A 21,285-nucleotide genomic window follows, 5' to 3' on the forward strand; every position below is an offset into this window, starting at 1 on the left:
CCATAGCTGAGGTGGGGAACCAGTGGTATCACCAGAGTTCCCAGCATACCTGAGGTTACCTGAGGGACCATCTCATCCCCATTACATGGATCCGTCCCACCTGGTCAGGCAGAGAAGGCATGTTATGGACCCCGTCCATGAAAGAATGTCGATTTGTGAGGCCCAGGAAGAAAGCCTTCTCTGCTGTTGCCCCCGCCCTATGGAACATTCTTCCCCCAAAGGTGAGGCAGGCCCCCTTTCTCCTGGCCTTATGGAAAGGGGTGAAGACTTGGCTCTGCCAACTGGCATGGGTCGTGAGGAGGGGTAACCAACCCTGGGGGTGGTTAGCACCCTGAAGATGCTCCCATAGATCAAGAACTTATTTGCCATCTACTGTATGCCTCAGAATATATTACTTATTTGAGAACATTGTTTTATTGTATTTTAATTAGTATTCTTGTTTTATTGTTAAGCTGCCCAGAGTCACTCTTTGAATGAGATGGGTGGTGACTAAATTTGAAATATAAATAAATACACTTTACCGCTGAACTATAATCACTTCTCAAGAAACAGCTTTCTTTTTTCCTTCCAGTGGTATGAGTTACTGAAGCAGGAAATACCACCTATATAACCATGTATAACAAACTAATTCTGTTAGCAGCACTGTGTGAAATCACACTTTTTATCTCCTCCAGGAAGGGAAGAAAGGATGACAGACACTACCAGGGTTGTCAAGGATGGTTCACAATACTATCAGCCACCAACTCTTAATTTGGCAAATAATAAAAATAATTAATAAAATTAATAAACCCAGTAATTGGTTTAAAAGGTTCCTTTTAAGGGACCGCTAGTGAATGAAGCCTAGATTTCAGACAACCCATTTTGGAGGCCACAGTGACACTATACGCAAGGTTGGATATCAGCAGGTAAGACTGTTATTGACACAACAATTTTCCTGTTGCAAAGCTGCACCAATTCCTCTCCCATCACTGACCTTTAAAAAGCACTTTCTGTTGCTCAGCACTGCTGCTCTCAGAGCTGCTGGGCAAAGGGGCCCACATGAATGTGTAGTATTCACGAGTTGTCTTCCATCCCACCTGTAAGCAACAGGAAAATCCATGTGAAGGCTTCTGGTTCCTGCTTCAACTAGTCATTACCCAACCTGGGGCCCTCCACAACTGCTGGAACTGCTTGTAAGCTGCCCAGAGTCACTCTTTGCATGAGATGGGTGGTGACTAGGCTATACTAACTGCAGATTCTGGGAACTGCAATCCAAGCACATCTTCAAGGTTGTGCCAGCTGGAGAAGACTGTTTAAACGTTTTAGATATGCCATAGTTATTTGTTTTGCATCCTTATAGTGCCATCAAATAAATGGTTACTTGGTGAAGTCATTTTAGACTGTATTCAGGCAGAGCAATTGTACGTGAAGTTTATGTTGGAAGAGGGAAGGAGAAATGATCCATATGGCCCTGTTGGTTTGCTGCATCCAAGGAAGGAAGGAGGGGGAAAGCCTTCATCTTTCAAATTACAGTGAATAGGAAGGAATTACCTACACTAGCAGCAGGACTTGAATCAAGTCCCAGCCGTTTTGAAGATGTATCAGGAAAATTATAGAGCTTTCAGAGAACAAACTTAGGCCTAACACATCTTTTCCATCTCCTCTGCTTTTGCAGCACCATTGGGAAACATTTGTCCTGGCAAAATGTTTAGTCTGCATATCAGGGAACTGTAGTGGCATAACCTATCATTTTGCTGACAGACCATCTTCCAGGCAGCACTTAGAACTTTAGGTTTCTTATTTTGGTCTCTGGGTTAGTTTAGGAATTCTCCCTCAAGATGGTTTAATAATAATATCGTTCACAATCTTTGGGAAAGGACTATTCAGCACTTCACCAGCTTATAAATCCTTGAATTTGGGGGGGTGGGGGGGAGGCATAACATAAATATTGGCTTGGTACCAGTTGGGAGAGTAAACAGCTGAAAATGGCACAAGCGCTACATGCTGCAAAAGGTATATAGTTTACAGCAACTGAAAGTTAAATGGAAAAAAAAAAACAGTTTCCCTCCTGTATAATTTCTTGTTGACCTCAAGATATGGATCTCAGAGAAACCTAAAAACCACCAATGTTTTCCCATTTCTCCTAAAAATCTGAATTCTTTTCTCCTGATGCCTTTATCACAAGAGATCAATCATCCTACATCAGTTCCAATGGCCATGTTTTACAACCCAAACATCAGTAGTTTATGCAATCCAAACTTACTCTGAATATGCCCACCCAGTCCTTCTTGCGAGGTGTGAAGTGCTGGGAAAGGTTGTAATAGCAAGTTATATCTGTTCCGGGAACATAGAATTTCTCTATGTTTGCAAAGACGACCTGAGAGAAATGGCAGCTTTCCAAGAAGACAGCAGAAGTAGGTGGTTCCTCCAAATTATTACATACACATAACATATCCTCCATACTGAAGTCCTTAGTCCTGAGAAGGAAAAACCAAAATTGAGAGAGAGAGAACAAAGGCAAGAACAATTAAAAACTGTTCTCATCAATCTTGATCTCATGATGGAAAGTTGTGCAACCCCACCTTTCTTGGAGTCTATGAACATCTTAAATTTCTGTTATTGGCTATAATTATTGAAAAGAGCAAGATACTGTACTTCATATTAAGATGAATCCACAGGGGACTTTGAAGCGTTAGCCACCCCTGCTGTCCATTTAATGATGTATTACTAACATTTTTAAAATGCTGATTAAGAAATTAAATGGCATTAAAGTGAGCTCGAACAATTTCTGACCATCAAAACTGTCCCATGATAAAGTGCATAGAAGTGACCTTCCTATGGAATATGATGGGGTGGTAGCAAATTCTAGCACTCTTAGCGGCAACATCAAAGTAGAGGCAGCAGATTTGATTTAATAAGACATAATCCAATAAAAGAGACTTGCATAGGAGAAGATCCCAGTGAATTATGCCTCATCAATCCTTCTAAAACTAATAGGAAACTCAATTTTATAAGAGCCACTCCTTATGCAGTCAGAATGATACCAGCCACACGCGCAAGGAGGAAGTAACAGCAGGCTCAGAAATCAGTGTCACCAGAAACAGAATGTGTTATTTTGGGATGGAATGGAAAACGCAAGGGGAGGGAGTAATGAAATGAATTTGAATGCCTCCAATGTTTCGGATCAACTCCCAACAGCCCTGGCCAGCATGGCCAATGGCAAGGGATAGATGTAGTAATCCAGTACTCCTAACAGCTCCATGTTGCTTGCCCTAAAAAAGATTATCAGGGAAGAAGACATGGCTGAATGGAGCAAATGCACTGCAACATTCTATTTCATGACTCATAAAGTGAAAGGTTGAATTTTTCAAACCTCCTTTCCCAGAAACCCCTTGGGTTTATACCGGCCACCCACCTTCCTGTCTTGATGTAGCTGTTTGGTAGTTACTGCTGCCTATACCTATCTTTCTTGGAGATACCTTTACCTGGCATCCCTTATCTCCAGCATGTGCAACAGGACTCTCTACAGTCTTACTTGTAAGTAATTACGATATCATAATAATAGAATAATAGTGATGAAAAAGAAAACTAAACTCTGTAGTGCCAGCTCCTGGCCTTGTCGTGCGACAGGACTCTCTATGGTCTTACTTGCAAGTAATTAGGATATCATAAGTGATGAAAAAGGAAACTAAACTCTGTAGTGCCAGCTCCTGACCTTGTAGCTTTTAGAGAGTGTGATTAGAGAAATCAGCCCCTCTTCTTTAGGAGTAAGATAAAAAAAAACACATAAATCTACCATTTAAAAACAATGTTAGTAAAACAAGAAAAAAACCTAAAACTTTCCTTTTAACTTTACACAATCTCGTGCAAAAAACAATTAATGGGAAATTAAATAAAATTTCATTTGCCTAAAATTCAACTCTGGTTCTTTTATTACCCCCATTCATTAGAGCCTAACATGCAACCTAGGATTAGACTGATATTCATATGCATCAGTAACATGGATGACAGTGATTCCTACTTTGCCATAATGTTAGCCCTTTAATTTATAATTAAACTTACACTTTTACTTCCTTGCATATAGTTATCAACGCCACAAGATCAGACCACCTTCATTCAGATCTGTTATCTTTCCTCTTAGTTTTACAGACTCCTATTTTTTTTTCATTCCATTTTTGCCCTTTACCATTTACTTCTCTTACATTCCAAGTTGCATTTTTCCTGGCCGTATTAGATGGGCCTCTAAATATTAATCTCTGATGTCCATAATGGGTTGAGTAAATTAAAACTTTCATGAGATACTTTTCACTAAAATAAAGTGTAGCCTAAGTTACCTGTTCTTGCACCTGTGCCACATCTGGCATTCCCTGCTAACAGTAAGAGTGCCACTCAGTTTGAGCACCTTTTGGCCAATATGCCACAAGCACCACAGTCCAGTTTATTCCCAACATGGTTATACTATTCTGTGATAACTAGACTGCCTAGAGATTACCTAGCAAGCCAATATATTATTACTTACATTCCTCCAGTAATGAGGTATACACAGCGGACTGAGACATTCAGGATGCAGCATTAATAAATCTAAAATGTTTATAACCTACATGAATAGATTTCAGGGTGCAGTCAAAATAAAAGCAATCAAAACAAAGCAGAAAAAATAAAAATGTAGCTACATGAATGCAGCATCCTGTACGATCCAAAATAAAGGATGGGTTAAAACAAAGTCAGGTCCACTAAGGAATAACTTGGAATAACGCCTAGTTTTCACATGGCATAGAAAGAAAAACAATATTGGTGTCAACATAGCTTCCTTGGAAAGAACACTGAATAATGGGGAGGCTATAGCCAAGAAGGGCATTTCACATTTCCTATATGATGTACTATTTTGTGATGAAGACACAGGCACCCCCCCCCCCACAAAAGTTTAGGAAGAAATGCTCCTGTCAAATATTTGCCCCTGTTTCCTTCGAGCTGTGCTGATACTTAACTACCAAAACAACACTATCCCAGCAAATCAGGAAGTTTATTCAGCATGCAAACCCAAGATTTGCAAATGTGCATATAATTTTAAAAGAACTCAGGGAATAAAGGCAGTATTTCAGTATTTCCCACCACCCCAAAATAGCTTGAGAGAGGAGAGCTTTCAGGGCAGGAATCCAGTTAGCAGCTAATCAAAGCTACAACTTCCTATCCAATTCTATCACATTTAAGCAACATTTCCTTAGGGTGGGATTCCAGCTGTGAAGTGAAAGAAGTGTCTCTAGTCTCTTTCGGCCAATTAAGTCATTAGTTATGGTAGATAAACATTTTGGACTAGGAGCACTTTTGGAATTTTGAGCGTGTACCCACAAAATGAATAAACCTCAGGAGACATCCTCTTCATGAAAGGCTACCTGAGCTACCACTGACAGCCACAAAATCCCCATTAACCTGTTGGAATTTTTAAAATTTCCTTACCAGGTTCACTTCAGAGCTGGGATCAAAGAAACAGGCAGTGGCATGAAATTAAGTTCTTTATTCTTCACCCAAAAGCAAAAGCAATGACAGCAAGCTGTTAGGTGGGCAATCGTGCAGGACCCCCTCCTTACAGCACATTATATACATTCCATTCAACTCCTCCTTTAGAATACCACCCCTTACTCAGTTACCCGTACTCCACCTTAACATCATTCCATATAAGGAACTTCCATCCTTGCTAGGGCCCCTTGACCATTATTAAACAATACCTTTCCTCTGGAGAAGCTATCTTTGGAATGTACACCTTATCTTGTTTCTACGGGCACAGCTATCTATCAAGGCCTGTAGGCCTGTGAGAAAGGAAGAATAAGAAAGTCAGCAAAACTCTTCAAGGAAATAAAACATGGTTTCAGAGCCATATTAAAAGTGCAAGTGTTCTAATATATTAATACTAAATATAAAATATATGAATATGAAATATATTTGTATTTAAGTTCTATATATGTAAAATCTTCTATCAAACCCCTCCTTTCCAAATGGCCTAGCACAAATGGCTGAACAGCATTAGTAAGAGAACATTCTGTTTCTGGATTTATATCTATTTGGCAACCACTTTTAGAGTACTTGCTTGTGGCAGAAAAAAATGAAGTTTTGTTCTTGGGTTTTAGTGATTAAATGGTTTGTTTTAATAGAAATAATGTTACTATGGTTTAATTAATGGTAAGAGATTGTATTTGTAAATGGATTTATATCTGTATTGGAGAAAGTGTTGGTCTGAGTTCCAAAGCACCTCTTCACAATCTAATTCAAAGCATAGCACAGCCCTATTTATTAGTCTTTAAAGAATTGCAAAACCCTCTGATGATTTTCTGTAAACTAATAATAATGGATGAAGGCATGCAAGGTTGGATGGAACTGAGATGCAGCAATTGGGAATGAGGATTACCAAGATCTCATTTATCATTTTCCCAGAACACAATAGCTCCAAGCAACATACATATCAAATTAAGCAAGTCTATGAAGCTTGCCAGAAATAAATTCCAATTCCCCAAGTAAAAAGTAGCCGATTGAAGTTATTTATAGGAGAAATCTAAAATATGGTAAACATACAAGAGACATGTTTAGGGGAACCTGTGCCACTAATCTGGAAAGGAGGAAAAGTTCCCAATCAATTCAACTAGGTTTCAAGTTTCCGAATTACAGTAGTCCTTTTCCTTGTTGCACCTGGAATTTGGAGTAAAGAGCAATGTCCTTCTAATAATGATTAGCAGAGGAGGACAGAAGTGGCCTACAAAGAGAAGAAATTCTTAAACAGCCTAAAAAAAAGTTGGTAATTGTTAATAGTAGCAAAAGAAGAGTCAGATCAAAGTTGTTTACTGCCAAAGTTTGCTAATGCTTGTTCATGCTTGTTCATTTAATTAAATAACAAGCTAATGCTTGTTTATTTTTCCTTTTTATTAAAATAAATAAGAATTTGTACAAGTTCCCATGGATTTGCATCCTGATGCTCATTAGTGCACAGGACTGCACTGTGGTTTTTCACTCAGCTCCCATCACCGGAGTCATTCTTCTGACTCTGGTGACAGAAGAAAAAAAGCACTAATTTAACACCCATATTCTGGTGGGTGGAGGTTTGCCTTTTGGCCAGCAAGAAAGATGATTTGCGGGACTGTGCTCAACAGGCAATAGAAACAACTGGTTTGGGAAGGGCTGCATAAGAGTTGGGGAACAGCCCCTCCTTATGATTTCCCCCTCTCAACACACACAACCCTCACTGAAGCAAGCGCGCTCTATTTTAATGTTGCTGCTGTTACTAATTTTAGCAAATAGTAAACAACATAAATGTTCTCCTTTTTTTCTACTACTTAGATGACTAGTTCCTGTTTTACTTTAAGAGAAGGAGTCTTTTATACCTAAAGCACATTCACAGCAGCTACACAGAACTTTGCTACATTATGGGTGATGTACATTTTTCTTGTCTGATAAGGACACATATAGGATGAGGGAGACCTGACTCAGCAGTAGTAATATGTGAAAAGGATTTGGGTATTCTTGCTAACCACAAATTAAAAATGAATCAGTAGCATGATGCAGCTGCTAAAAATGCTGTTTAAGGGTGTTTAAATATTAGGATTCTAATATTTAACAGAAATATTAGAATCCACATCATAGGAAGTAATTGTTCCATTTTACCCTTCCCTGGTTAAACCAGATTGAAGTACTATGTCCAGTTGTGGGCACCACAATTTGAAAAATACAGTAGCAAATTGGCACAAGTTCAGAGAAGAGGTACCAAGATGGTGAAGGGTCTGGAAACCAAGCCCTACGAGGAACAATTAAAGGATCTGCATACAAGTAACCTATAGAAAAGACAACTAAGAGGAGATACAATAGGAATCTTTGGGGGAGTGAACTTAATTCTTTAATGCATTAGCAAATGCATTAAAACTACAAGGAAGGGGGTTAAGGCTAGTTATAAAGAAGAATTTCCTGACTCTGCGGGCTGTCATCTAGTGGAACAGGTTGCCATATGATATAGTGAGTTCCACTTCAATAGAAATTTTCAAACAGAGCAGTTAGAGATGGTATAGATGTGTGTTTCTCAATCTCAGCAGCTTTAAGATGTGTGGACTGGCTGGGGAATTCTGGGAGTTGAAGTCCACACATCTTAAAGTTGCTAAGTTTGAGAAACACTGGGCTAGTGGATCCAGCACCAAGTGCAGGATGGAACTAGATAATCTCTATGGTCCGTTCAAACATTATTATTCTATGAGTCTTTTAGATAAGCACATTTTAAAGAGAAGAGCAGGCTTGCTTTGCATTGCTCAATTTTTGAGGTTCAGTTTGAGATTGCCAATCATGCTCCATATTTATTTCTAACTGTATATGCTTTTTAAAGCAGCAAGTGCAGAACTCAGGAAGCAATATTATTGGGATTTCTGATTTTCAAGGAGGTGTCAGAAAAGAGATCAAGAATTAACAAAAATGCCTCATTTCAGTTTAGTATTGAAAAACTCCTTAATTCAATCATACATTTGCATTTCTGTTTTTTGTTTTAATTTGAAAAGAAAATACAATGACAACGATTAATGTTAATTTTTTCACAGGATGGAGTGAGGAAATCTGACTGACGTTGTTACTGCTTCCCTGCATCTCCAATTCTTTATTTTGTTTGGTGTTTGTAAACCCCTTACCTTATTCTTGCAGTTGCTTCCTCCCTACAGTGTCAAAGCCCCGTCTCCCTTCCCCTCCTTCTAATTCCCTCTGCAGAGTGAGAGCCAAGTCAACGATAAGAGCTTTGCACAGGAGCTACCTGCCTTCCAAGCATGTTCATGCCACTTTTAAAACTAAACATGTAGCATTCTTGCACTCAGGCATGTACCCTATTGGGAAGGAGGGCAGGACAATCTTCCTTCAGGCTACTCAGATATGGTTGCAAAATATTTTGCAGACAAGATCGCTTGTATTCATGCTGTCTTACACTCCATGTTGGCAGGAGCAAGTAAGATATCAGGGCAAAGCCTTGCAAGGTAATGTAAGATTCTTTTTGACCTTGTGGAATCCAAGAAAGCGGGAAGGGATCTTGCCAGCATGAGCTGTGCCTCCTGTGGGTTGGATCCATGTTGGCTGGACTCCTTCAGGCAGCCCTACCACCACCACCACCACCACCCCGTGGCTGAAATGGCCCCCAAACTACTGGAGCTTAGTAAGATAATAACTGTCTATAGATAAGAGCTAGCTGCACAGTGAGAAAGCATTTCAGAAAATCATTGTTGTTGGTTTTCCCCTGTGAGTTTCTCATCTCTTCCTCTTCAGCTTGGCAATCTATCACTGATAGCGGGCTGCTTCACCTACTTATAGAGCCAATGTCATGCAGGGGCTAAGGTGCTAGACAAGGAGTTAATCTGTGCACTGATTAGACATGTTCGAAACAAAGGACTCACCAATATTAACTCCCATTTATGTAATCAAGATACTGGTCAAAACAAACCTCTAGTGACAGTGTGCTTGAGCATGGCAGCTAAGCTACAGCTAAAAAGAACAGTATCAGTGGTCATGTGGTGAACAGAGACTCTGTTGTTAATTCAGAATCTCACAGCCACTTGCCAACAGGTGAGGTAGATGAGTTCTTTACTAATACAGGTATTCAGTCCAAGTCCAAGTCAAATATCAAGTCTTAAGAACAGAGCGCACAAATGCTATGATAAAAATCCCTCTTTCTCCAACCCCTCCCTAAACGCTACTTCTCCCTACAGCTTCTAACAGCTAAATTCCCCCTTGCCACAGCCCCTCCTAATATGCTGGATATTTCCTAACAGTCAAATTCCATTCTAACTTCAAACTGTCCTCTACTCCCTTTCTAACATCTAACAGTTCTCCACCTCAGCTGCAATTCCTTGCTAACCAGCACTGATAAGCCAGTCACCTCAGGCCGTCTCAACAACCTTTTTTCTCCCAGACCAAATGCCACTACAAGCCTGCTAATCTTAATACTACAAAACCCCTCACCACACTTCTGCTATTATACTGGAAGGATGCTACATCCTGACAGGTCATACAATATGTATTTATCTTGATCCTGGGTGAGGTTATTTTATTTTATTTTCTATCCCTTTATTATTTTTATAAATAACTCAAGGCAGTGAACATACCTAATACTTCTCCCTCCTCCTATTTTCCCCACAACAGCAACCCTGTGAGGTGAGTTGGGCTGAGAGAGAGTGACTGGCCCAAGGTCACCCACCTGGCTTTCATACCTAAGGCGGGACTAGAACTCTCAGGCTCCTGGTTTCTAGCCCGTTACCTTAACCACTAGACCAAACTGGAGAACTTTTATGCTTTCCTCATCTAGTTGTTAGTTATATACTTTTCCCCCCCTCAAAATGGGAACCCTGGAAGGGAAAAAAAAAGATCAGAAAGAAGTCCCTGAATTTTCCAATTTGTCCCTTCCTAAAGTTCCCTTATTTCCTCTTTGGACCTTCACATGTGTACTTTTATCTGAAAAGGATATCATGGAAATCAGTACAGCCATAATATTATTACAGATGAACATCAGAAAGTTTGGGAATGGCAGCTGAGGCAGATAGCAAGTGCAGTATGAATAATCTGATGCTTTGTCTGTTTCATTATGGGGCTGAAAAGCCTAGAACTTTCGCTGCAATCTCCTACTTCAAATGGTATTTTTCCCAATCAACCTAAAACACTTAGTTATAGCTTTCAATCACAGCTACATAAATCTGTGCCCCTTCCATCCATAATTATGAGACTATGAGACTAACTTGGACTTTTTTTTTTTTGCCTTCAAATCAGATTTGATTTCTGGAACTACATGGACAAGTGCATGCAGTTTTCTAGGCAGCATTTTCAGAAGTGATCTTCCATTGCCTTCTTCCCAGGGCTGAGCAGGAATAACTGGCCCAAGGCCACCCAGTTGGCTTTGTACCTAAGACAGGACTGGAACTCAGGTTTTCCCATTCCTATCTAGCACCTGAACCACTTAACGAACCATAGACTGTTGTGCCAGGTGGGGGTTGGGGAAGGGGAGGATAGGCAATTAAGATCATGGTGGTGATGCTCAGAAACAGATATGGTGGGAGATGGGGGGGGGAGACTGTTCATGGGAAGATGGTTGCACCATTTAGAGCCAATGTGCCCAATGCCTGGTCATCAGAGCCCCAGTGGCCCATTTTCAGCTGTTGCTGTTGAATGCCCAGCCAGCCTATAATAAAGGTCCTCTCATTTGTGATTTAATTGTGGATGAGAAGGCCAACTTTGCATATATTATTGAAACTTGGTTGGGCATGGAGAGGAGGGTTGCTCCTCTCAGAAATGTGCCCACTGAAGTTTTATGTGTAGGATCAGCCACAGCCCCAGGGTAGGGGCAGTGGTGTGCTGATTATCATTCAAGAGACTCCAGGGGCACTGCTCTACAGATAACCAGATATGAGATCCTGTTGGTGAAGTTGTGTTCTAAGGATCAGATGGGACTGCTATAGCATACCACCCTCTGTGCTGCACAGCAGCTTCCCTACTTTTACTGCTTGATACTGTGGTCAGGTTGGTGGTGGAGTTCTCCAAACTTATGGTATTGGGGGACTTCAACTTGCCTTCTGTAATTGCAGTCAGAGGTATCTTGGGAGTTCATAGCCACCATGGCAACAACTATGGATCTGACAGAGATTGTTCAGGGCCTGACTCACAGCGGGGGTCACATGTTAGATCTGTTCCTATTTTGAGGTGGTGGTGACATGATCTGAATTTGGGGGATCTTACCATCAGTCCCTTGTCATGGCCAGATCATTCCCTGCTGTCCTTGGAATTCTCCCCAGCTACTCTGGGCAGACAATGTCCTATTTGATCAGTTTACCCCAAGTGCTTAATGAATCCTGCTCGGTTTCAGAAATTGCTGTTGTTGTTGTTATTACCTGACCTTTACTTTGTTCAACGCAAGGGGAGTACATAACTAATGCTCCCACAACAACAATCCTGTGAGGTGTGTTGGGCTGAAAGCGACTGGTACAAAGTCAGCTTTTCATGCTTAAAGGAGGACTAGAACTCACAGTCTCATTTCTAACCCATCACACTTGGCCACTACACCAAGCTGGGGTTGTTCCTGAGGCTCTGGTGCACAGTTTGACTGAGGCTTTAGATGCTGTCTAAATGAGGGGGCAACAGCAGCCTTGAACTGAATTGCACCCATGTGGATCTTCTGTGTGTGTGTATCCCAGAGAATCTCCTGGTTTTCAGAGGAACTCCAGGTAGTGAAGCAGCATGCAACGCCTAGAGTGCTGCTGGAGGAATATGCATCTGCAGAGAACTGGGTGGTAGCTCTCTTTAAGGTGACCTGGTCCTTCCCAGGTAAAGAGAAACCAGTGAAATATTTACAGGTCCTCATAGCTGTAGGGACTAGTCTAGGCATCTCTTAGATAAAGTTGTCTGGACTGAGTTGAAGTTAAACTCTGGCTATGGAGATCCTGTGGAGCTGACTGAGTTGGTTAGTGGGAAAGCGTCTGAAACTATTAATCCTGATGAACGGGATCCTGTCTGTCTTAGATCCATATCTCGTTAGTCAGTGCTTCCCAGAAGTGATATAGTTGGATCCATGTAGTAGTAACACTTCCCCAAAGTTGGTGCACAATTTGGGATCCTCTTGGATCTCAGCAGTTGCAGCTAGGATAGCTTTGCACAAAACCACCTTGTGCACCAATTGAGCCCATTCTTGAGCTGGAGGGCTCTGATCATGATCACTCACACTCAGGCCATCTAGTTGAACTACTGCAATGTCCTCTACATAAGGCTGCCCTTGAAGAACTTTTGGATGTTACAGACTTCTGGTGGGGACATGGCAGACTGAACAGCTGTGCCCGCGGGCTCAGCAGGCAGAACTGATGTGGCAGTTTTTTCCGGCTCAGGCAGGTTTTTCCTGAAGCCCAGGAGTGTTTTCCAGAAAAATGAAAACACCTGGAATCACCCCATCTGTCCTCTGGAGGGCTGCTTGCAGCCAGAAGATTGCAAACAGCATTCACGCTCAACTGGTAAGAGCTAGCCAGGTTGCTGGGATGTCACCATTTCCAAGCCGTGCTGTAGCCTTAAAGGGACACTAAGACCGGCCACCCTATTTCTAAATCATCCAATTTATATTTCTTTTAAGTATATATACCTTAAGAGAGGTTTTCTACAGCAAGAAGAAGTGGGTTCTCTTGGTGCTTATCGTTATTTTTGGGATTAATTTTTTTTAAAAAATTCTTTTTATGTTTTGGGCTTTGTTTTCCCTCCAAATATTAAGAAGGATTGAGAGTAAATAATTGTCTCCCTGTTACTATTTTTGTACTAAATTTGAAGATATTAACATGAGAGCCGGTTTGGTCTAGTGGTTAAGGTGCTGGGCTAGAAACCAGGAGACTGTGAGTTCTAATCCTGCCTTAGGCATGAAAGCTGGCTGGGTGACCTTGGGCCAGTCACTCTCTCTCAGCCCAACCCACTTCACAGGGTTGCTGTTGTGGGGAAAATAGGAGGAGGAAGGAGTATTTGGTATGTTTGCCACCTTGAGTTATTTATAAAAATAACAAAGGCAGGATATAAAATAAATTAAATAAAGTTAAATAAATAAATTTTCCTACACATTGAATAGGCTGTTTTGAACTTTCAGTTTTCTGCTTTTACTTTCCCTGGGAAACTGTCTACATATCTCACTTTCACTTGTGTAAACATATTCCAGAGTTCTTTCATATCTTCAACTTTCACTGGTTAAGCTCCTAGGGGGTGCCATAATCTACTACATGAGACATGGAGGATTTTAAGAAGACTTTCTCTGACTTCCACCAAGATTTTAAACAGATTTTTTCTGATTCCTACCAATTTTTTATGCAAGGCATTCAGGGCATTGTGGAAAATATGAGGTCTAAAATGTGTCATCTGGTTGGGGATGCTATGGATGAAACTGAGGAATTTAACAGTGACAGAAATGTCTCTTCTAAGAGTGAGATCAGGATTTCTGTTGAAATGCTGGATGAAGATTGGATAGCCAAGTTGGAGAAATTTAAGAGAGCGAGTTGCAAGCCACAAGTGAAATTGATCTTCTGGTGGAATGCCAGGGAAAAGATTATTATGTATGGAGGTCTCCTGAAGAGAAATCAGAGTTTTTGAGGGGGACAGTTGGGCTGTTTGATTTTTTTTTAAGAAAAAAGCTCTGTGTACATTGCAGGAATATGTAAATGCTCTGGTTTATTTTGAAGTGGGATAAGGGTTAAAGAATATTTATCTGGATTGCTTTTAGGGTTTGGCTGATTTCATTTATCTTTAACAAAATAACCAGATTATTAAGGTATAATAAAAATAATGTTTATTTGGATGGTTTGGGGTTTAATATGATTAAGATTATTAAAATTCTTGTATTATCAAGTACAATGGCAGACAATTTATATGTTTTTTAGTTTGATCTTTATTACAGTAGGCAGAAATGTATAGAATAGTAGTAGTAAGGAAATAATTAACTTATCTTTGTGGGGGAGATGATTAGGAGGTTTATATACATTTTTCTTTTTTTTTCTCTTCTAATATAAGGGGAGGGAGTAACTGTATGTAGTGATTTTTACAATGTGCCAATGGAATGATTTATAGAAATAATATGATTTTGGTTTAATATAGAGTAAGGGATTGATTATGGAAATTTTTGTATATCCTTGCTGTTACTTTCTCTCAGCCCAACTCACCTCACAGGGTTGTTGTTGTGGGGAAAATAGGAGGATGAAGGAGTATTAGGTATGTTCGCCACCGTAAGTTATTTATAAAAAATAATAAAGGTGGGATAAAAATTAAATAAATTAAATAAATAAAAGGAGGTCACCTCTTTTCGTAACTTTCAAATTTTTTTCTCTTGTGTTTCTACACTTTTTTTTAGTTTTTTCTTTTTCTTTGTAGTTTTGTTTTTCTTTAGTTTTTATCTTTGCTTGAAACTTAATAAAATTCTTACGAAGCAACAACATTTGGATGTTACAACTAGTCTAGAATGCAGTGGTGCAAGTGGTTTGAGACACACCAGGGCACACTTACGTAACAGCTCTGATGTATGAGGTGCACTGGTTCCCAGTGTCTTCCAGGCGGAATTCAAGATACTGGTCATGACCTATAAAGTCCTACATGGCATAGGGCCAGATTATTCACGGAATCACTTGTCTCCAACCTTTTCTGCTTTGTACCACCAGATCTGACAGTGTGGGTGTCAGCCCCTTTAGGTAGGCCAGAAAATCAACTCCACAGGAAGACTGGAACTATACTTCGAGATAGGCTGTAATAACAGAATCCTGCAAATTTGACTGCGCCATCCCTCTCCTCCTCCTTATGCCCCAGTGAATCAGCGAGGTTCCTGCCTGAGCTGCTTTGGAATATTTTTTTACTTACCAAGACTTAAAGAATGTTTCAGGACTCTTTGCCTAGGTAACAGTTATTGCATATTTCTGTCAAGGTAATCTTTACTCTCTACAGTGGCACATTCCATGTCCCTTCCTTGAAGCAATGTCATCTAGTGGGACCCAGGAGGCATGCTGTCTTTGTTGCAGTCATACCCCATGGGACACCAGACTTCTCTTGTATGAACACAGACTATACATGGAACAAGTCTCTGAGTTCTAATTAAGATGATTTATTAGAAGGAAGGTTAAAGCAACAACGCAAGAATTCTACTGAGTTTCAAATGAGAAACCTATAGGTAGGCAAATTAAGGAGACATATGTCTGATTCTTCTTCTCAGCTCTTTCAATGTAAAGGGAAGGAAGCTGGCGTCTTTTGTGAAGGTGGGGCAGTCTGCACCTACTGCTTGTTTTAGAATGGTTACCACACTCCTTATCAACCTGAGTATCAGCTCTCACCCAAAGGCCCATCTTAGTCTAGTGATTTGCTTCTCACAGTGGCTAACCAGATAGCTCTAGGGTATTCACAAGCCAGAAATAATTCCCCTACAACTGGCATTTATATGATGGTAGCCTGCCCTCAGCCTTATGGGACCTGGGGGTGGCGACGCCCAACAGGAAGCTCTGGCGTGGGCTGGTCCATGAAGTCATGGAGAGTCTGAAGCAACTGAATGAATAAACAACAAAAAGACTGTCCTATCCCTGAAGCAACATTTGAGTCTTTAGACTAGTAGCACTTGATAACCTGTCCTCCATGAATCTATCCAATCCAGTCCCCCTATAAAGTAATCCAAATTAGTAGACATCAGCACATCTTGTCATAATGAATTCCACAGGTTAATTATGCATCGTGTGAATTGTTCTCTTTCTCCCTGCCATGCATGATTTTATACACCTTGTCCATGTCCTCATTCAGTTACATATTTTTTTCCAAAGCTAAAGGGTCTTTTCTAATGAGGAAGGCATTCAAGTCCCCTGATAATTTTAGTTGTCTTCCTTTGCTTTTTCCCCCTGTATCTATATATCCCTTTTCAAATGAGTTGACTAGAACCTATGTATATTTCAGATATGACTGAACCAGAAATTTGTATAAGAGCATTATAGTGTTGGCAGTTTTATTTTCAATCCCCTTTCTAATGCTCCCTAGCATGGAATTTACCTTTTTCACAACTACTGCAAATTTACTGTAATTAAAATTTTCATTTTGCTATCCATTATGACCCCAAGATCTTTTTCCTGGTTAGATACTGTCGTGGTAATAAGTCTTCGCAAGGAAAAATACAGACAGTCCTTTTCTTCTTGTTCTACACACAGTCTATTTACAAATATATGTATACAGCAGGTTAACTTACAAAATGATGTGCAGCAAGTAAGGGACACAGGAGAGAGAGAACAAGCTTCTAGACTCTCCCATTTATATTAACCCTATCCAATCCCAACTAGGATTGCATCATGCTTGACTCAGCTACTTCTTCATACACCTGTGTGTTAAGCATTCATCCTTAACACCTGTATGTTAATTGTTCTTTCTGCTTCAGTACTAAATTTAAATTTAATTCCCTGACAGATAGACAGTTCAGACCTCATAAATTTTAAGTGAAGTATATGTGTCTATGAGAAATCAAGATTTTGCTCCAGCATGCATCATTTTACACTTATTTAAACTGGACCACATTTGCAATTTAGTTGACCTTTTCCATAGTTTAAAGAGTTCCTTCTGGAGCTTCCTGCCACCCTGATTAGTTTGGTATCATCTACAACCTCAGCCGGTTCCCTTGCTAGCTCTGAGTCAGTTTGACTAATTAACAAATTTAAATTCACTTGTTCCAACAGAGATCCTTGAGGAAGTCTACTTCTTATTCCCTAACACCGAGGTAATGGGAGCACTTCCACACCACGACAATTTCCACTCTTTAATCCCTGAAAAGCTGTCTTCATTTCTAATCTCGAAGGTAGAAACCTAGGGGAGACCTGATCTGAAAGGGGGAGGAGCAATCAAGTCTATGGTTGCAGCAATGTGAGGTATTACAGGATTCAGCTCTCTCCCCCAGATTATTTAACATCTAAATGAAACTGTCACCTCATAAAAACCCAAGACCTTTACATACCTCTCCCCAGGAACATAAAAAGTCCACACAATAGAGTTGAAGCAAAGAACACTTAAAGAAATACAGACATCAGTTGTACTCACACAGAGACACCACCGCCTAAAATCCAAACCCTTCAATAAACAGAAAAGAACTGCCACAATACTACAGGAGAAACAATTATTTATCCATATTAGACTGCTTGGATTAGCATCCGATTGCTGGTGGTAGAGATGGAGGGATAGCATCTTGTATAAATAAGCCAAAATTATTTCGCTCCTCTATAAGAATGACTTCAGTTTCTTCCAGAACCCATGATGTACAAACCTGGCCTATTACTGTATGTGCAAATGCAGCCCATGATTCACCAATAATGTTGAACTGGAATGACAACTTTGTCTTACCTAACAACTACAATAACATGACTGTGATATTATAGTTGCTACCATTTAAAGTTCTCAAATAAATTATTTATCCTCAAACTGCAGAAGCTGATGGCAGGTGAAGGAATGAAGCTGCAAGAGGCTAGCATACAATGCACAGCTACCTAGTAGATTCGTGACAAAAATGAGAGTTTAGCCTGAGAGCTGACTACACAACTTTAATTCAACTGATGAACTAAAATGCATGGTCATTGACCAAAAAAGTACACTTACATAAAGAACACAGAAAGCTGCTACAGCTTAATAGATATTGTTGGAACTGTGAATTGAAAAAAACAAGAGAACATTCAAAATGCTTCAGTTAATTTTGATTTGTTCTGTGGCTGTGTTGTTAAAAATAAGCCACATTTTAACCAAGTTTTAGTAAATGAACCTTCCCTGTTTTAGAACAGATCACTCTACCCCCAACTCTCTTTAAAAAAAAAAAATTAGCAGATATCTCAATTCTCCTTTCTTAAAAAAAAGCTGTCTATTTATGGAAATCAAATCTGGTGTTGATATGAATATCTACTTTGATTTTCTGCCACTCCAGCCATGAGTTGGGGAGGGCAAACGTCACAACTTAATTTCTTATGTAAGATATAACATTTTGCAACTTCTGCAAATTATATAAACACATTCTGTGCAATGATATAATAATGCATAACAAGCTTAAGTTTCCAGTCTAATCACAGCCCTGGGATTTCCTGGTCAGTCTAATCACAGCCCTGGGATTTCCTGGTAGTCTCCCTTCCAAATTCAAACCAGATCAGCCAAAGTGCTGCCACATGTATCATTTATTTGATAGAACACTCAAATAAAGATCTGCATGCACATATTTACTCAGGTGAATGGCAAATCTCACTTTGAAGCACTGTTACTCAAATAACAGTTCATATGTACTATACAGCTGGTTGTTTACTGCAGAGAAGCCAGGATTTAAATTTGTTTTCAAAGCTTTACATTAAGGGTCATTCTCTTCCAGGCTTCTCTTTAAGCAGGGATGGGCAACCTATGACCGCCAAGAACTACTTATGTGTCCTTGGAGTCCCCTCTGACTATGATGGCTGAAAACTGAAGGTACAGGAGTTGAGTGGGGAACATGGGAAATGAAGCATAAGCTTTAAAACAGTCATAACAGTTAAAATACAAAGAAAACCTAAACTCCCTGGAAACCCAGCTCACCTGCTTGTGTTATGGACCCTATCCACCACGCAGCCCTCAACAACACCCTTTCTTTTCTTGGACTATTAAACAGTACACTAGCCTAATATGTAAATAGAGAATATGGAATGTTTTTCTCAACATGGAGGGAAGAGTGCTGGGAAAACAAGTTCTCCATGAGTAAATGCTATGAATAAAGAATAGGGCAAGGGAAATGTTGGCATCTTTGGTCATACACAAATACCTACGGTGGGAGACTTGGCAACAAGACCTGTTCACTCATTATGAAGCTGAAAAGCTGACAAGGAGCCAAAGTTAGACCTAAGCAGCCTTCAAGATTATTGCAGGGAAACACTGAACCATCTAGCAAGAACTCCTTGGAAGATGAGCAAAGTATTCATTACTCCAATGATCTACAAATATAGAAGCCAACAAGTCCAATCTGAGGCTCTCCCCAGAACATTCTCTAATGCTTAGGCACGATTAAAGAGAAGCAAAATAAACCTATGCAATTATGAAACTTGGTGCAGGATTGACCAAGGTACCATTTCAAACCCCATTCCTATGAGGACGCCATCTTCTATCGATTCAAGCAATTAGACTCACCTAGTTTGTTATCCCGACAGATAGCAGTTTCCTACTGATTGAGGCGAGTCTTTCCCAGCCAGCAGGTTAAACAGGGCTCTAATACGTGCACAGAGCAAACGCTGTATTATGTAACCTTTGTCTCAAAGGTTCGTCTCAGCCCTTTGGTTACTTTTACGGGGGAACCTAGCCCAGTTAAAATAGAAGCAATAAAGTGCAAAGGTTGCAGCATAATCCTGATATACATCACAAGACTTCTAACATGCATCTTCTCCACGGCTTATCTGTATTTTGCAAATATACTTCATTTTCCGGAGCTGCCTTCGACGATTTCGCTTGCACGCGCGCGTAGAATGCCCGGGGAGGAATCAAAGCGGCTGCAGAACACGCGCTTGGGTGCGTTGTTCGCCGGTGCACTCCTGACCATTTCGCGTTACAGCAAGTGACGGCTAACGCCTTTTGCTTTCTGAGAGCCAGTACTCGTCGAATCACATTTCCCAATCAATAATAATAATTCGCGGTACAAATCAGAACAACACAGTAATTACCACTATATCCTCTAGATGTGTTGGCCTGAACAGTCAAAATGGAATCCATCTGAAGGGCCTCAAGTCGGAGACTGTCTTAGGGAACTAGGGGAACAGTCAACCCAGAACATGGCAGCGGACCAGAGAAGCACAGTACAAAGCTAGAGTACAACACTGTGACCAGCCCCTTTCTTTATAATAACCCTCCTGAACTTTTCCCCCATTTTTTACAGTCACTTTTTTTCGTCATGCCCGGTTAGAATATTGCTAACGAAAGGGTTAATTTGTTGCTAGAACCAAACTTTCCTTATTAACTTCCTACTCACCGCTCCGGCGGAGGCTAGCAGGAACTGAAGACCTTCATCAGCGAACTGCAAACGCCTCAAAAAGAATGACGCACTTCCATTTCTCCTTCCCCATGCCTTCCCAGATTACGAAGAAAAAACGCCCATTGTGGGACGCTACAGCCGAAGACGTTGCAAAGAATACTGGGAGACGTAGTTCTGTCGCAAAATGGAAAAAAAAAGGCTTTCTTCCGGGCATTCTTCCAGAGGCTGGGACTGACCTTCCTTCCAGAGGCGTGGGACTGCAGCACACCTATAATCCCCTGAGATAATGGCGGTTGGGGTCCAGGATAGGGAAGGCTCGAGGGCCAGCTTTTAGCAGATCCTTAATTTTTTGTTTCTGATCAACTGACTGACAGCTGAATCCTGTCAAATCACTAGGTCATTTCAAATACAAATGATAAAGGAGACCATTTCCTCAGTTTTTTCCTTATGAAAAACGCTCAGGCTTGAAGAATGTCATGTAAAAGTGTGCTCAGATGCAGAGCAGAAGTTTTAGACCCAATTGCTTTCCTTAAAGCATCTCACAAACATTTTCGTTAATTGCTCTGGGCAGATTTCAATTCTACCCTGGGAATTAACCAAAACAAAAAGCAAGAAAGAATGAAGTGAAAACTGGTCCTGGGCATTGTCATTATAAGTCTGCAATGAGTACCATCCTAGTTGCATGTATTGGGTTGCTACCCCAGCATCTGTTGGGAAAACAAATCTGCTGCTGTTCTCGCGCACAGTGACTTCGTGAACCTTCCAAAATATAACATAATACTGGTAAATATCTCCTCCTGCCGGTATCTGAGTGAACTGCAGATGAG

General features: G+C 40.5%; 1 protein-coding gene across 3 annotated transcripts in view; it reads right to left on the reverse strand.

Annotated features, from left to right (window-relative positions):
* CALCOCO2 (calcium binding and coiled-coil domain 2) overlaps positions 1-20,551 on the reverse strand; it is a 44,528-nt gene extending 23,977 nt beyond the window's left edge. Inside the window, exons 1-3 of one of the 3 annotated variants that reach the window (XR_010067811.1) lie at positions 19,624-19,751; positions 2,243-2,456; positions 974-1,076 (exon numbers count right to left, since the gene is read on the reverse strand). Coding sequence is in view for 1 of the 3 variants with exons in the window: in XM_063300838.1 (XP_063156908.1) it covers positions 974-1,076; positions 2,243-2,440 (301 nt within the window). In the remaining 2 variants the exon portion in view is untranslated. Of the gene's footprint in view, positions 1-973; positions 1,077-2,242; positions 2,457-11,709; positions 11,732-19,623; positions 19,752-20,455 lie in introns of those variants that run through there. The other 2 variants (XR_010067812.1, XM_063300838.1) reach the window with 2 other exon arrangements.
* Positions 20,552-21,285: the final 734 nt, after the last annotated feature.

Source organism: Candoia aspera, chromosome 4 (assembly GCF_035149785.1).
Source record: "Candoia aspera isolate rCanAsp1 chromosome 4, rCanAsp1.hap2, whole genome shotgun sequence".
NCBI classification, from domain to species: Eukaryota; Metazoa; Chordata; class Lepidosauria; order Squamata; family Boidae; genus Candoia; species Candoia aspera.